Source organism: Microchirus variegatus (genome assembly GCF_963457635.1).
Source record: "Microchirus variegatus genome assembly, chromosome: 10".
Classification (NCBI taxonomy): Eukaryota; Metazoa; Chordata; class Actinopteri; order Pleuronectiformes; family Soleidae; genus Microchirus; species Microchirus variegatus.
This window is the reverse complement of record NC_139811.1, coordinates 13,261,736-13,278,022: the sequence shown is the minus strand read 5'-3', so window position 1 is coordinate 13,278,022 and position 16,287 is coordinate 13,261,736. Positions and strand designations below refer to the sequence as shown.

The 16,287-nt window shown below is 42.8% G+C and overlaps 1 protein-coding gene across 1 annotated transcript in view; it reads left to right on the top strand.

The window, feature by feature from the left end:
• LOC310933487 (trinucleotide repeat-containing gene 6C protein-like) overlaps positions 1-15,213 on the top strand; it is a 44,997-nt gene extending 29,784 nt beyond the window's left edge. Inside the window, 16 exon segments of the mRNA XM_083896991.1 lie at positions 420-614; positions 2,092-2,264; positions 2,364-2,441; positions 2,614-2,832; positions 3,088-3,234; positions 3,481-3,600; positions 3,768-3,851; positions 4,022-4,262; positions 4,345-4,509; positions 4,968-5,150; positions 5,367-5,516; positions 5,908-6,018; positions 7,942-8,160; positions 8,605-8,678; positions 8,787-8,926; positions 9,023-15,213. Of these exon segments, the coding sequence (XP_083753117.1) occupies positions 420-614; positions 2,092-2,264; positions 2,364-2,441; positions 2,614-2,832; positions 3,088-3,234; positions 3,481-3,600; positions 3,768-3,851; positions 4,022-4,262; positions 4,345-4,509; positions 4,968-5,150; positions 5,367-5,516; positions 5,908-6,018; positions 7,942-8,160; positions 8,605-8,678; positions 8,787-8,926; positions 9,023-9,410 (2,687 nt within the window). The 3' untranslated portion in view covers positions 9,411-15,213.
• Positions 15,214-16,287: the final 1,074 nt, after the last annotated feature.

Genomic DNA, 16,287 nt, shown 5'->3' with positions numbered 1-16,287 from the left:
GATGAATTCCCCACTAATAAATTAAACACACAACACAGGAAGCACAATAACCTTTCTGTCTTTTGATAAAAAGTCACAGCAAAAGAGCTATTTGACAGTCACTGGGGATGTTTCGACGAATATTCCCATACCCCCACCCCAACCCCCCACATATGATAATATTTTGTGCATATATTACCATGGAACAATGCACTACAAAATATCTTGTCATTGCAGAAGAAAGAAAATGTATTTTTATCACTGCAATTGTTGACAAAAACATTGTTCAGTTTTGTATATTTTTAATTTAACCATGAATAGTGTGTTCGACTTTTTATAATCAGATGTTCACGCACATCCCTAATCTCAAACAATTAATGATTTTCAATAGTGTTGTCATTGAGTGTTTTTAAATGCTGCTGTTCTTGTGTGTTCTCCAGGTTGGGGAGAGATACCCAACTCCCACACAAAATCAGAGAGCTCCTGGGGGGAATCTGCACCCGCTCCAGTCAGCGTAGACAATGGGACATCTGCCTGGGGCAAACCTATTGGGAGCTGCGGAGGCTGGGGAGACGGCAAACAAGACAGCTATGGAAGGGGCAACCCAGCTATGACGTCTGCATCTTGCAAACCTGGTAAATAGCTTGACCTTCATGGTTTTATGAATTGGTCTAAAAAAATAAGTGCATATACATTTTTAAGAGATAATGATAATTAAATGGCACTCCACTGCTTTAAAAAATAATTCATTCCTTATGTGTCAAATCGAGGACATCACACATGGGAACCTACACTGCTGGATTCTTATATGAAATTAGATTTGACTTTATTGATCCCACTCTGGAGAAATTCACAGTAGGGCTGGGAGCAGACAGTACCAAAATATGATATACAGTACAATAAGGAATGTATACAAAATATACAAATTCAAACAGTACAATAAAAATACTTTAAGTGAGCAATTGAACAAGGATGAACAGGCGTGCAAAAATCTTAAACCTATTTTATAATGTTACACACCTAATTAACGCCTTAATTATATGCAAAGCATATTAATTATGCAAGTGAGCAGAACACATGCATATTGCACAGAAAATGATTCACTTGTGCTGAGAGGCTGGGTGAGTAATGAAAAACTGAATTGTAGTAATGTAATTACACAGTATATTTTGACAGTGTAAAGTGTTCCACAGTGTTACAACACAGAGCTGGTGCTGCACAGTCTGATGACAGTGGGGATGAATGACCTGTGCAAGCACTTTGTGTTTCACTGTGGGAGCAGCAATCTGCTGCTGAAAAAGCCGTTTAAAGCTCCCACATCGGGGATGAGAGGTGTTGCCCATGATGAATCTCAGCTGTACTAAGATCCTCCTCTCACCTACTTCCCCAGTGTAGTCCCAAGGGCCATCTAAGACCGAGCTGGCTCTCCTAACCAGCTTATCCAGTCTTTTCCCGTCCCTCTCAGCACATCCATTGCCCCAGCAGACAATAGCATAGTACATTGCAGACGCCTCCACAGTGTCATAAAACGTCATAAGACTTTGGCACCTCTTATACAGGATGTCTGTGTTTGTTGTTTAGACCAGTATGTCATTGAGGTGAAGACCTAGGTATTTGTATTGATCCACGATCCTAAAAACCCTGAATGTTCACCAGTGTAATGTGAGGTGCTCTCCTGCAAAAGGCTTGTTTGTCTTTGTGACGTTAATGTGAAGGTGGTTCACACCACCTGACAAAGTCAGCGATTACATTCCTGTACTCCTGATTATTTCCTTCAGATACACACCCAACAATGGCCATATCATCAGAGAATCTCTGGAGGTGGCAACTGTCCATAAGATATTTACACTGACCCCTAGTGGCCATGTAATATTTCAGTCAGCAGAAGAGTGGTTTTAAATGGTTGAATTCAAAGTTCAAAATTAAAACCTTCTACAGAGACAAGGTTTTATCACTGCTGTATGGCATTAGCGTATACTTTACTCTAAATAGTATTTATATTTTATAGTATTAGCAACTTGTGCTTGTAATGATTATTTTATGTAAAAAAACATACGTTGTCACATGTACAGATCACCAGTTTTTCAAGTACATCTTCTCTTGTCTGTTCAGCCCCCAAACCTATGCAAGACGGATGGGGAGTTGGAGGCGATCGTGAGGAGCTGAGCTTGTCGGGGGGCCAATGGGATGCTGAGGAAGGAGACTTATGGAACAGCAACACCTCCCAGGAGAACAACTCTTCCTGTAACTCTTGGGGCAATGCACCCAAAAAGGGCCCACCGAAGGTATGCAACAGGGCAAATTACACATTTAATGGGGCCGGACACTCAAAAATTATTGATTTGGTGTGTCAATATTAATTTTCTACCATCATCATCTCTCAGGGGAAGGTTCTGGGGAAGCAGGAAGATGCCTGGATCATGAATCGTCTCATCAAACAGCTGACAGACATGGGCTTCCCTGTGAGTTGAGTTGACTGCAATACTCATGTTAAACTGTAATTTTTCATTAGGCCCATTTTGTGACAACAAGCAATACACTGTCGCAAACAAAATAAACAAATCTCCAAAAGATTTAATTTGCCAAGAGGAATTCATGACGGTTGCCACTGTCACTATCTGATTTGTCCTCCAGAGGGATCCAGCGGAGGAGGCTCTGAAGAGCAACAACATGAACTTGGACCAGGCCATGAGTGCCCTGCTGGAGAAGAAGACAGAGCTGGACAAGCGGGGAATGGGGATGTCTGGCCACGACTACAACAACGGGCATATCAACAAGCCCATGACCTGCCCTCGGCCTCCGCTTCTTTCCAAAGACCCCTCAGCAGACCCCCGCTTGCCCTTCATGGATAAGGTGAGTCAGTCAATCAGTTTCATCAAATTAACATGAATAATAGCAGTACATGTGGGCTGAAAATTCTACTTAATTATCATTACAATGTTGTCTGGCACTGCTGTAATTTCCAAAAAGTTTTTTTTGACATTATATATTTTTACTAAACTGGTCCTGGTCAAGTCCTTTTGTTCTTCTGGTGAACTTGGCCTGTGTGCTTGACTGAAGTAGTTAATGTTTGGTTCTTGACTGTCTCCATGTTTCTTTGTCCAGCAGATGCAGAGTGGAATGTTTGGCGGTGGTGGAGCAGCACAAGCCAGGACCATGCAGCAGACACAGCAGCCTCCTCAGCCGCCAGTGCCGCATCTCAGCTCTTCTCAGCCTAGTCTGCGTGCTCAAGTGCCTCAGTTTCTCTCCCCTCAGGTACAAACACACACTTTGTATGTATACACTTACATATTTGTATAGTATGTTGATGCATTTTATGTTTTTCTTTTACTCTCTTATTTTCCATCTTTACTAAAATCTCTGGTACACATTTCCCTGTTTTTATTGTAATCCCCTTTAAACAATTTATATCAATACATGGGCAGATTATACATAAACATATGTTTTCTTTTCCATTTTTTATTTTGTTAAAATAATGACTGTTTAATTGGTTTCCCTCAGGTTCAAGCACAGCTCTTACAGTTTGCAGCAAAAAACATTGGTCTGAATCCTGCACTTTTAACTTCACCAATAAACCCTCAACACATGACCCTTCTGAATCAACTTTACCAGCTGCAACTGGTGAGTCCCATTCACTGTGGTTATGATATCATTTAACAGTTATTTAACAGTAAATCTGTTTTCATTACAGGACAGCCATTTGATTACGTTACTTTTTCTTCAGGTATTTAAATTATAACTGGGTCCATTGACATGACATGAAAACCATGCTTTTACTTGATACACAGGCATACCAGCGTTTACAAATTCAGCAGCAGATGTTGCAGGCTCAGCGCAATGTTTCTGGTCCCATTCGACAACAAGAGCAGCAAGTAGGTTTCCCTATTTCCCCACTTCACATCTCTTTTTTTAAGCTCCTCTGATTGACAGAGAAATAGTTATAAGAAATAATGAGCAGTTTAACAGTTCAGTTGTTCATTATTTATTAAATGCAACACTTGTATATCATAAATCCTAAATATGTCGTTATTGTGATGTCCAGGTTGCACGTACAATCAATAACATGCAGCAGCAGATCCAGCAGCACCAGCGTCAGCTGGCCCAGGCCCTGCTGATTAAGCAGCAGCAACAGCAGCCACCACCCTCCCACTCTGGCCTGCACTCTGGTGGGGTCAAATCCAACCTGGATACGTTTCCAGGTCACCCCCAGACTACCGGCCTCCCTGATCTGCAGACCAAAGAGCCGCAGTCGTCTCCCAATACCTACAGCCCCTACTCTCTCTGTGAGTGACACTCACACTAATGCTGCACTTGTTTTTGTGGTCTTGTGCTAACAACATTAATTGATTTTGTAATTATTTACAGCTGGACTGAATCCAAACATGAATGTAAACTGCATGGACATGGGAAGTCTGTCTATGAAGGAACCCCCTCAGCCCCAATCACGCCTGTCACAGTGGACACACCCAAACTCCATAGAAAGCCTCTCTGGTAACTCCTCTCCCCTAGAGCCTGGCCTGGGCAAGCATGGTGAGAAACAAATCAGCATCTGTATTTATCATATGGCAGTGTTTTATTCTCCCAATACACAAAAATCTGTTATTTATTTGTACATTAAAACAAATTGTGGGTCAGGCAGGAAGTTATATGGACTGCAATTTAAGTAAGATGTGTTGAAGATGACCACATAACTGATTGTCCTGCCCACATCAGCTCAGGAGACTTGGACCATAATCTCTCTTATCTGGACTGGCTGAGTATTAGACATATTGAACTGGATTGTCTAGAGTGCTAGAGCAGGTCATCAGTTTGATCCCTGACAGTTGTACCGGCAGCATGTGAATGAGCATGTCAGTGCTATGTAAATACACACAGTTTGCCATAAACTGTTGGAATAAAAGCATTGTGAGCAAAGAAAGCCTAGCATATAAACTGATACTTGAATGTCCCTGATTTCACTCGTTTGTTTGTTTGCTTGCTTCTCTTAGGTGTCAACTTGGGTCCCCCTGGTAAGCCCCCACAGCTGGAGGACTCATACAGTCCATACAACCTCATGTCCAGCTCAGACTCTCCCACTAGCCCCCTGGTCCCCCCAGACAGCTGGGGACAGGGCAAAAGCAACAGCAACAGTGACAAGATAGCCAATGGGACCAATATCAACTGGCCACCAGGTTAGGAACATTTGGAAATCAGAGCAATGCCAGCTTTTTTGTTTCATTTTGTTTGCCATATTGGCAGCTGCTTCAGCTGTCATTTTAAAATGAGTAACTTACATTTAAACAAACGTGTGTATATTTTATTATCATTTGGTTAATCAGTTTGGTATTTATGTCCTGGTGATCATCAGATAAAAAGTAATCAGCAACTGTTGTCATTTTGGTTGACAGAGTTCTGCCCTGGTGTGCCATGGAAGGGCCTCCAGAATATTGACCCTGAGAACGACCCCAATATGACCCCAGGCAGTGTCCCCAGTGGGCCCACCATCAACACCAACATCCAAGATGTCAATCGCTACCTGCTGCGGGACAGGAGTGGAGGTAATGGAAGGCGAATGAGAGAAACTGCCGCAGCACAGTGAAACACACATGTCCACACAACAGTACAATTATTCCTCCCGTAATTTTTTAAAACAAATTAAATGGAACAAAAGCCATGTCCCTGTGTAATCTGAGTCCAGTAAATTGATCTGACAATATCATCTGCTGTCACCAGAGAGAGCATGCTTCTTATTCCTTAGTTCTTAATTTTCCTACTTTTGTTTACCTCTCTAAACTCTGTCATTTACCGGTTTATACTCTAATCTCTTCATGGTGACCTTACTATCCTCACTTCTTCTGCATTTTTACGTTACTCCATTTTTCTCTCAGCTGTTGTTTCCTCATTTCTTTGTGTCTTGTCTATTTGTTTGTGTTGCTGTCATCGGCTTAGGCTCCTCACCCACTTCATCTCAGATTGAGGCTCTGCCTCCCTCCACTGATTGGCCTGTCAGTGCCTACACTAGCTCATTCAATCTGTCGTCCCCGGAGGCGGACGATACAGGTACATGGTTTATCCACAGCCCCCCCCCCCCTCCACCTTATACATAGCAGTGGCTCAGTTGCTGCATATCAGCATTATCCTCTCCCTCCTGTTACTGTAACATCGAAGAGCCCCAGCTTTTCTTCGTCGTCACTGCTCCTGATTAAATATGACCCTTAGTTCTCTCATGTGGTGGCAATTTCCCCCTTGTTGGTGGTGTTTTTCTTTCCTTCCTCATGTGTGGCATGAGGAGTGTAAAACACTCGCGCCTGTAACTCGTTTCCCCTTGATTTATTGAGACTGTTGGAAGGAGACTGAGACTACATCCATAGCGCTATTTTCGTTTTAAAATGTTTTGCGTCCAGATGGCCCTTTCAGCTCTGAATCACAAGTAATCTGTGTCTATACTAAGCTGAAAATGTGTATCATACAACTATTAATGTACAGTGGGTTGCTTGCCAGTAAAAAATACAGAAAATACTAAAAAGAGAGGGCTGAAAGTGAAATAAAGAGTCAATTATTGAGTCCTACTTTGTTTTCCATGTCTGTGGAGACCCACTTTGCATGGCTGCAGTCCCGTTGATATTAAACAACGGTCCATTTCAGCCAAGCGTTCTCCTATTCCAGTCCAGAGTTCTGCCTCATGTGTATGTCCTTGTATTGTTTTTAAGTGATAATTTGTGTTGGGATTGTATGTTTGGGTACCAGCGGTCCTCCATATATCACAGTCATCCATGGTTACGTTCATCTTTGTTGCGTCTTTTGACAACCAAACTGGAAAGAGTTAGGCTGGCTTTGCACGACAACGCTCCCGGGTGAAACCGACAAAATATTTTAGCAGATGTGCCTTTCGTTTAGACAACGACGGCGTTTTTGGGGCTTAAAAACGCAAAAAATTAACCCACCCTCCAGAGTGGAAATCTTAAAAATGCTCCACCGTTGTGTTCCCATCTAAAGGGTTGAAAAACGCAAAAGTGTGCTCTGAGCTGCTCACGCTGGCTATCCTCCTGTACGCGTTGACGTCAGATCCATGTGCAGTACAGCCAAACAACAACAAACATGTCGGATTATATCCATCATTTGGACAATCAAGTTGCCTTAGTTTCCCTGATACCTATCCAGGAGTCATTTCAGCAATTGAGCCGTTAATGATTTGGTTTTCGACTGTGGGCTACTTCACGCTACTAATGAGAAGTAGAAGGAAGTTTCAACGCACGCTCCTGGTGTTGTTGTATGGCAGTGCTTCACAGTGCCACCTAGCCACCTGGCATGCATGCTACATCAAATTTCACACACTTTAGCGTCACTGTGTGCATGCAGATTTCCACCCAAAGACGCTCGTCTAAACGCAAAATAAAAAGTTGGAACGCAACGCCAATTTAGCGGTTTGTGTTCAGATTGTTGTCGTTGTCGTGTAAAGCTAGCCTTAGAGGAAGCTTAGTCATCACATATGGTTTGGACTCGTGGTGAGACTCGCGTTCATCCTTGTCAGGTCCACCCAGACCGTTGTAGAAATGAGTGGATGATGACAATACACTGACCATAACAGACTTTCTCAGCAATTTGGATGCAGAACGTGTGACCCGGTCCAAACAAAGATTTGCCAGTCAGGACGTGAACTGCATTTAACAGCATCTTTGTTTACAAAGTTTCAGCACCAGAGGTTTCAAAGCAAAACAAACTGGGGTATTTTGAATGGCAAGCTTAATCATAGCAGATGGGTTTTAAAATGAAAACAGTAGTGTGGATGTAGCTTAAGTAACCATTCTCTTGGCGTGTGTGTGTTTTTTTTTGTTCTGTGTCTCTTTTGAAGAATAGTAAAAACAGGAAATTCACTTAATGCACTCGAGTCCTCATTATGCTCTGCAGGACTCTCTTGAGCATTTGTGTGTTTCAGTCACTTGGTTCTGAGGGCCAATCTTCTCCTCCCTCTTATGCCTCCAGGTAAACTGTCCGAGATGAAATCTACTTGGTCTCCAGGACCCATCTCTCATAGCCAGGCTTCTCTGTCCCACGAGCTTTGGAAGGTCCCCCAGGGCCCCCGCAGCAGCACCACAGCCCCTTCACGTCCCCCACCTGGTCTCACTAACACCAAGCCTTCCTCGACATGGGGGGGCAACTCCCTGGGTCTGGCTCAAGGCTGGAGCAGCTCTTACACCACAGGTAGTAATGTTTACTAGATGACTAATTTACCAGTCTTGCAACTCTGTGGGGACTTTTTGGAGATCATGTAGCAGCAAAGATGTGGATATGTTTGTATGACCTATATACTAATGTTAATGTCCTTGACATGAAAATACAGGATAAAAAATGATTGCTTAAAAACTGAAATTAGTCAGGGCTTACTGGTGAGACACAACATTTAAGAGGCATGGTGTGACTGTTAGTATGAAGTTGACTTTGATGTGTTAGATTGAAGGTTGCCTCCACCCCGGGACAATGAGGTTGTGGTTGAGTAACCGTCAACTGTCTCTGGGTTGATCTTTTTTCTTGCTACAGAAATTGACACCACCCATTCAGGTTTAATGACAGATTTAGTTTTTTTTAGTAAATCATATTTGTGCACACAAATCACTGCCTTTACATTTTGTGTATCTTGATACTCAGCAGGTACCACGTGGAGTACAGACACCTCCACCAGGACCAGTAGCTGGCTGGTTCTGAGGAACCTCACCCCACAGGTAATGGTTTACAATCAGATGCTCATTCATAGACTTTAGTCCTGACAGAAAATGAACTGCATCTGTTGTATCTGTCCAATAATGGTGTTTCTCAATCTCAATCCTCAGATTGATGGTTCAACTCTGCGCACACTGTGCATGCAGCACGGCCCCCTCATCACATTCCACCTCAACCTGACACAGGGCAATGCTGTGGTGCGTTACAGCTCCAAGGATGAAGCTGCCAAGGCACAGAAGTCCCTGCACATGTATGTCCATTTATGATAGGCTTCAAAGTTGTTGTTTTTTTGGGTTGTCAGCCATTACTCATTAATGTTTATGTGTTTCCTCTCATCTCTGTGTAGGTGCGTGCTTGGGAACACCACCATCCTGGCAGAGTTTGCTGGGGAGGAGGAAGTGAACCGCTTCTTTGCACAGGGCCAGTCGCTTGGTGGAACAACCAGCTGGCAGGCCACTCCAGGCTCCAATCAGACAAGGATGGGTGGGACAGGGTCTACAGCATCTCATCCCATCGGTCACTCACCCCACTGGAACAACAACAATAGCAGCAGCAGTAGCAGTGGCCTTGGATCAGGCGGAACAAAGACAGGCGGGGAGTTGCTTTGGGGTGGAGTGCAACAGTATTCTAACCTGTGGGGACCCCCCAGTGGAGACGAGGGACGGGTCATGGGGAGTCCCACCCAAATCAATACGCTGCTGCCTGGTGACCTGCTGAGTGGAGAGTCCATGTAGGACAGAAGAGCCCAGGCTTAACAAACACCAACAGGAGCGAAAGTCTTTTAAATCAATGTGGAGATAATCAGTGTGGGAGTAACGCGGAAAAGCAGAAGCAAGACGAGGACATCGACATCCTCGCTGCTCACCCGTGTCAACCTCCTCTGCTCCTTTTTAATGTTTCGAATGACATTTCAGTTGCAGTTCTGTGAATCTCGGTGAGAGATTTTGGTCGCAGTGTTCAGCTTTTACTTTTGGAGACGCAGGAAAGTAGTCTTTTCACTCAACAAAGAAAGAGAACTTTTTACAGAAATTAACTTGAAAGAACTTGCTGTGTGAAACACGTTCTTTCATCAAACTGACACAGTGAAGAGCTGCCATCGTTAAACTTGCATCATCTTTCTTTGCCTTTCAAGGCAATCATACTGCACCTCAGAGATCCACGAAAAAGGCATCATTCCCTTAGTAAAACCTTTCAATCAGAGTGGTTGTTGAACTTTCAGCTGGTCCAGACTCAACATTTGTTTCTCTCAGCACTAATATTAGCCTTAACCTATTTCCTGCCCTGCTATCCTCATTCACTCTGTACTTGGTGAAGAAGCATACGGACACTTGCACACCCTTATTTCTGAGCCAATGAAACCTGAGTGAAAAGTACATGCTGCTGCTGCTGCTGCTGCTTAACAGAAGCAACCACAGCTCACAACACATTTGGCATTTTTTGCAAGCAGATTGAGTTCCTCAGTTCACTTAAAGGGAATGATGCAACTCTGTTCGCCTTGTTCAAGCCATTTATTTTTGTATTTTTTTTTTTTTTTCTCTTCTTGAACCATTGAAAACAAAGCTACGAAATGAAATTATTCACGATGTGTCTGTCAATCGTACCTGGCGGGATTAGAAACGTGAGGGGTCGCTGCGTGTACAGTTACAGATGCGACTGCCGACAAATAGAACCACTGCTATTACTGTGGAACTGTAGAGACAAAACACTTCAGTGCACCTCAACTCCTCTGCGGGAAACTCGCTGTTTGGTCTCAGCCTCTGATCCTCTTACTGATTTAGTGGAAAACCTCAAGTCGTAACTGTTTCCCAACAGTATGTTGTCAGCGAACCCCCCGCTCCCACACGGCCACCCACTCCACCCGCAAAACATCATTTCAAGTGACGTGCAATATAAGCCACAGACTCTACCGTCCAAGCACCGTGGTGTGGCTTCTCTCGGAAAGAGAGGAGACTATAAGGAATGATTGAACTTCAAAAACTGTTATTTGGCCCACCAAGCCCCCCCCCGACCCAAGCCCCCTCTCCCTAAAACTGCCACTACTACCCTTCATCTCCCTTCACAGGAGAGTGTGAACTCAGGAGAGTAGAAAGCTGGTCTTGAACCATCTTCAACCACAAGGACAAATACACAAAGCACTTCTTCAGACAGCTTACTCTCCACACTTATGCCAGTGACTATTTTTGGGAGAGAGGGATGGACAGGTGTGTGTGTGTGTGTGTGTTTTTGTGTGAGCGTGTGTGTGTGTGTGTGATGAGAATGCATCAAACCAAAATGAGATGAGCCTGAGTTATTTTTTCCTCCCCTTTTTGCCCTCAAGACTTTTTTTTTTTCTCTCTCCTTTTGCCCAAATTTGCATTGGTATAAAAGTATAAAGCAAAGATTTTGTGAATAGTTGGTCTATCATAGCACTTAGCAAGAGCGTCACAGCTCATTATGCCCTCAATGCCAACAAACAGAAGAAAGGAGAAGCAACACTGGCACATAAAAACTGAAAAACAAAGACAAAAAAAAAAAGCAATCTGCTCAGTGGCTTCTCTGTAAACTTATTTTTTAACTTAACATGGATGTGAAGATTTTCTTTTTCCAGTCCTTCTTCTCTCAAGTCAGTGGGACCAAGAAGGATATCAAACATGGTAGCAAAGTGAAGGGAAATACAAAGAAAGAACTAACTCAACTGATAACGAGTGCAGCAGGGAAGGACCCTACAGCACTCACCCTCTCTGTCAAAGTAAATATCACTGTTACATTGCATACTGTTACATTGAAATCTTTAGCCTTGGTGTCTGGAAAATGCTCGATGAGTTTATGTTCTACTGGGTCCAGCAGGGAGGATCGCCATTTCATTCTTCTTCTTTTTTTTCCATCTGTCTATTGGAGGCCCTGCCAACCTGTGTGATAGTGTGGCCAATGAGTGCCTGCCTGCTGTGGAGTGCAGTTCTCTGCAGCAGACCTCACCCCTCTCGCAGCCTTGCTCGCTGCCTCCCTGCGGATCCCTACAGACTGCCCCTTCCTCCCCTGGGCCTCCAGGCCAAGAGCAGCTCTTTCAGAACTGGCCCACGTGTATTAAATTTACTACTACTGCTGCGCCAGAGTCTGTCCTCAGCAACCTCCACTTCCACTCTCTCTGTCTCTCTCCTGCAAAGATCACTTTAGCCAGAGATGGAGGCGCTTGACGCATTTGGGTTTTTTGTTTTCTCTTGGGTTTCACTCGTAGAATTGCCAGTGTGCATTTTTATTGTTATTGATGTATGAAGTTTGCTGATATTGTTGCTGTTATAATTGATAATATTAGTTCATGATTGTTTTCTGATGATGATTTCATGGCTTTTTAATATTGGTCATTATGCAGTGTTCAGCCTCTCTCCTGCCCCCTCCCACTGCCTCAGCGGCAGAAACCATTGTGTAATTCAGAGGTACAACTCCACTGTGCAGCAAGGGCCAGACGCACTGCAGATCTCAGCGGAAAAGCTGTGTGTGTGTGGTGTTATTTGTCAGAGTCAGGCGGTGGAGTTGGAAGAGTCCAATCAAAATGGGGAGTAAAGTTGTCATAGGTTCACTCCAGGATGGTGAATCAACTTTCTCCGTCCGTCCTGGTGCACCAAACCTCTGCTCTGTTGTCTCATTACACACACACACACTTCCTTTAATATTGATGCGCCTCACTCACACTGGTGCTTTATGTTTAACTCTGGGAGCACTCAGTTATGCTTAGAACCACCTCAACTGATGGCAGCCTTCCATTTCTATGCAAAGACAAAGAGATGTTTGTTCACACCTATCTAGGAAATCACAGATATCACCCACATCGAAACAGTCATCACTTATCTTTACTACCAGGCAGCTTCCCTTGAAACACCCCTGTCTCTCTTCAAGGGTTTAGTTTCCCACTGTGTGGACTGAGCTACTAGATGACACTAAATGACCTGCTGGAGGCACTAGTGGTTGGCAATCAGTCACTTCTTCAGTCTTGTGCCAACTGATCTTTCCAATATCTACATCCAGTTTGCCATATCCTAAATAATCTGCAGTGTGATGAGACTTGAGTTCCTCTTTTATTGCCAGCAGGGGGGGGGGCATGCACCAGAAGCTCCAGCTGTGGGAGGCGTGAGGAGTAAAAGGGCAGGACAGATGAATCGTGCTGGACTGGAAATATAACGGAGAGCTGGAGGAGGAAGCGGTGGGGTGGTCCCTGTATGTGTCTGTGCACTGTTTCTGGGTCACATCGGGTACATCTCTTTAAAAAACCAAAAACATTTATCTTTTTTTTTTTCTTTAGCATCAATGTTTTTTGCAAAAACTAAAAACTACAGAAAACGAAAAAAAAAAGAAGGAAGAAGTGTATTTCAGCTGTGCACTTTGAGGCTGAGTCTGTGTTCTGTGTCTCTGCAAGCTGCCGCCTTCTCCCCCCTCCCCCTGTCAAGGCTCAGTTGTCTGGGCCACATGTGGGGAAGCTGTATCCAGGATGTTTGTTTTGGACCTCCAACCTGAACGTCACTTCAGCAAATATATTTAACAGGTTATTTCTGCACACCTGGCTTTGGGGTTGGGGTCCAGGCAGTTGACCCAGCGTATCAGTAGAAAACGGCGACAAACCTCAAGTTCGGTACCAAGTCTTAAAACAATAGGGGAATTGTTCCCTCTTCCAGAGTTGCTTAAGACTCGCGTCATTCAACAGAAGAAAAAAAAAAACAATCACTATTGCCTGTGTTGTTTGTGTGTCTGATCCTGAGCACCTGCATTTACTCCACACTGGACTGAAATCAAGGAAACTGGCGTCGGAAGTGCGGGGGGTGGGTGACGGGGGATGGAGGTCGAGTCTCAGATGTGCCCTGGATTTTCTTAACGCAGCACCAGCACGGAGATAACCCCGCCCCCCTCCCACACCCTCCGCCTCCACCCTTATCTACCTGTCTAGTGTCGGAAACCAGATTATCTCCCTTTTTTCTTGTCTTTTTTTTAAGTCACACCGTCTCAACTGGAGCTTGAGGAAAGTATGCTTTTTCAATCATGGATGAGACGAGGGTTCTGGGGCCCCTGAGAAGGTTTGAAATCTTTCAAAAAAAAAAAAAAGAGGCCTGGGTTGAATATGCACATGTTAGTTTATATACAGTATACAACCAGGAGTAGGAAATGGCTGTATGTGTGATATATGACTAGATTTCTGTTTTCCACTTAAGCCCTTTTCCAATCCTGAGCCCTGGCTTCAGCCTTCTTTTTTACCCTGTGTTTCCTCCTCAACGTTGTATTTCCCAGAAAACAAAATCTTTTTTTAACATATCAGAGTAATACAAAATAATGAAAACAAATACTTGAATCAAAAGAAGCGCCAATAATGTAATGTGAACACTTTTTGTAGTGGGTTTGTTGTTTTTCTTTTTTGTTGTCGTCGTCTCATTCATACACTTAAGAGATTTTTGATAACGTTGGTTCAGAGTGAATTAAATTTGAAAATGACGAGTGTTGTTGACAACAAAGATGGATATAAAGGCAAATGTACATCTGTTGTATTGTGAGTGTTTGCACAAGGCTGCTTGTACTGTATGTTGTGTGAATGTCGGCGCAGAAGAGCGTGTGATTACAGCGGAGGAATTTCTGCCTCATGTTTCTCTTCAATTCAGTATACTTATGTTATTGATTTCTTGTTTTTTGTTTGTTTATTTGTTGTTTTTTTGCTTGTCAAAAATATATGTTGATGTTAATTGTTACTAGCCTCTAGCGTTGCACTGAGTGTCGGCCTCAACCCTCATCCAGCTAAATGAACAACATGATACAAGTACTGAGGGGAGACGGGGACAGTTCATGTGTAAATGTTTACTCAAGGACTAAAATAAGTGTGTGTGTTTTTTTTGTTTTTTTTTTTTGGAAAAAAAAAGAAAAGAAAAAAAAAAGTAATGTTTATCTACCTTAGTGGCTTTCATTGTGGAATAATCCAAGAAAGTATGGATCATAATTGAGTATTGCACCATTTTTTTTTCAGACTCTAAACTTTTAAAAAAGACAAAAAAAAAAAATCACATATGTATAATAAAAAAAAATGCAGCAAAAAAAAAAAAAAAAAGTATTTTGCAGACCTGTGGCCATAGTTTGGGTAGAAAGACTTCAGCTCTCCTGAATCTGAGCAACGGAGAGAGTGAAGGACGAGACATCAGACTGAGCCTTGGCTTCCAGGGCTCACTTCAGAGGTGCCTACCTTTTTGGTTTGTTAGCTTTTGTTCTGTTTTCACTCATGTTGTCGTTTTGTTTTCCTTGCAAGGCCACTGACAGTTTACGAACACTTTGTTTTCTTTCTGGAGTTCGGGGAAACAAAAACAAAAAAAATCTGCAACACCAACAAGTTTAAACCTATGGAAATAAAAAAAAAGAAAACGGACAAATGCTTCCATTTTTAAAAAAGGACACACAAAAAAAAAAGGTGCGACACGACACTTTTGCGGAGTGAAGATTTGTCGTGCAACGCTCGGAACTCTGGGATTGAACATCGTCGTCTTCTGTTCGACCTTCTTTTGTTTCCGCGTTGATGTTGATTTCATGAACTATCTCAAGCCTGTTATGTTTTATGTTGATGTTTCCTTTATAAGAAAAGAAACGAAACGAGGAAAAAAAAAAGAAGACAAAAAAAAAAAAGACATAATTGCTCACTATCTTGCACACACATGAAATAGTGGATCTTGTCTCAGGAAGGCCAGGGTTCCAGAGTACCACTCCACGCTATGTTATGTACATTTTTATGATGATTTTAAAAAAGAAAAAGGATGATTTTAAAAAGAAACAAGTTTTAAGCACTGAAAGTTATGGATTTCAGAAGAAGAGAAAATACCTTTTGTTTCTAAATCCGTAGCAGTTACATAATAACCAAATAATGGACTTTACATGAAAAAGGAGTGCTTTATATATAACTCTATATATAAAAATTGCTTTACATTGAAAGAAAAAAAAAAAAAGTCAATGATTTTGATTGTGTAAAAAAAAAAAAAAAAAAACGGTGAATAACATGCAAAATGCTGTATGTTTGAATCTTAATTGTGTTTTCTTAATGAGGTCCCATCCTGACTGAAACAGGAACATTGTGCATTAAACTTTCTTTCTTTCCTCTCTCTCTCTCTCTCTATCTCTTTCTCTCTCTCATTCTCCCACAGCGGGTATTACTAATGAATAAATCAAGACTTTTTGTGGAACTTTTTTCACTTTGGAGGACGTTTGTAAGAACATGAGCTGGTTGTAAAGGATCATGTAACTATGCACAAGTGTTTTGGGGGCGGGCGGGGACTGAAGATGGGGAATTTTATGGCCGACTTCTTAAGTGGCTGATCTATTGCAGGGTTTTTTTTTTTGAGGATCCAATGTGTTTTATTTGGTTGTTTAGTTGTTGTTGTTTTTTTTAAGGAAGTGGAGGGAGGGGAACATGTCGAACCCTCTGCCTCCTGCTTCCTTCCCCTGATTCAGATTGATCTAGCGCTACATTGCCATGCTGTGTATTCCTAAAACCAATGAGCGTCTCACTCTTCAGCACTGTGGGATTCTATCCTTGTCACCCTCAAGGTTTTATTTTCTCAATTGTAAAGGTTTTTTTGGGGGGTGGGGGGGTCGGTTGAGGATATGGCATTAGGGTTT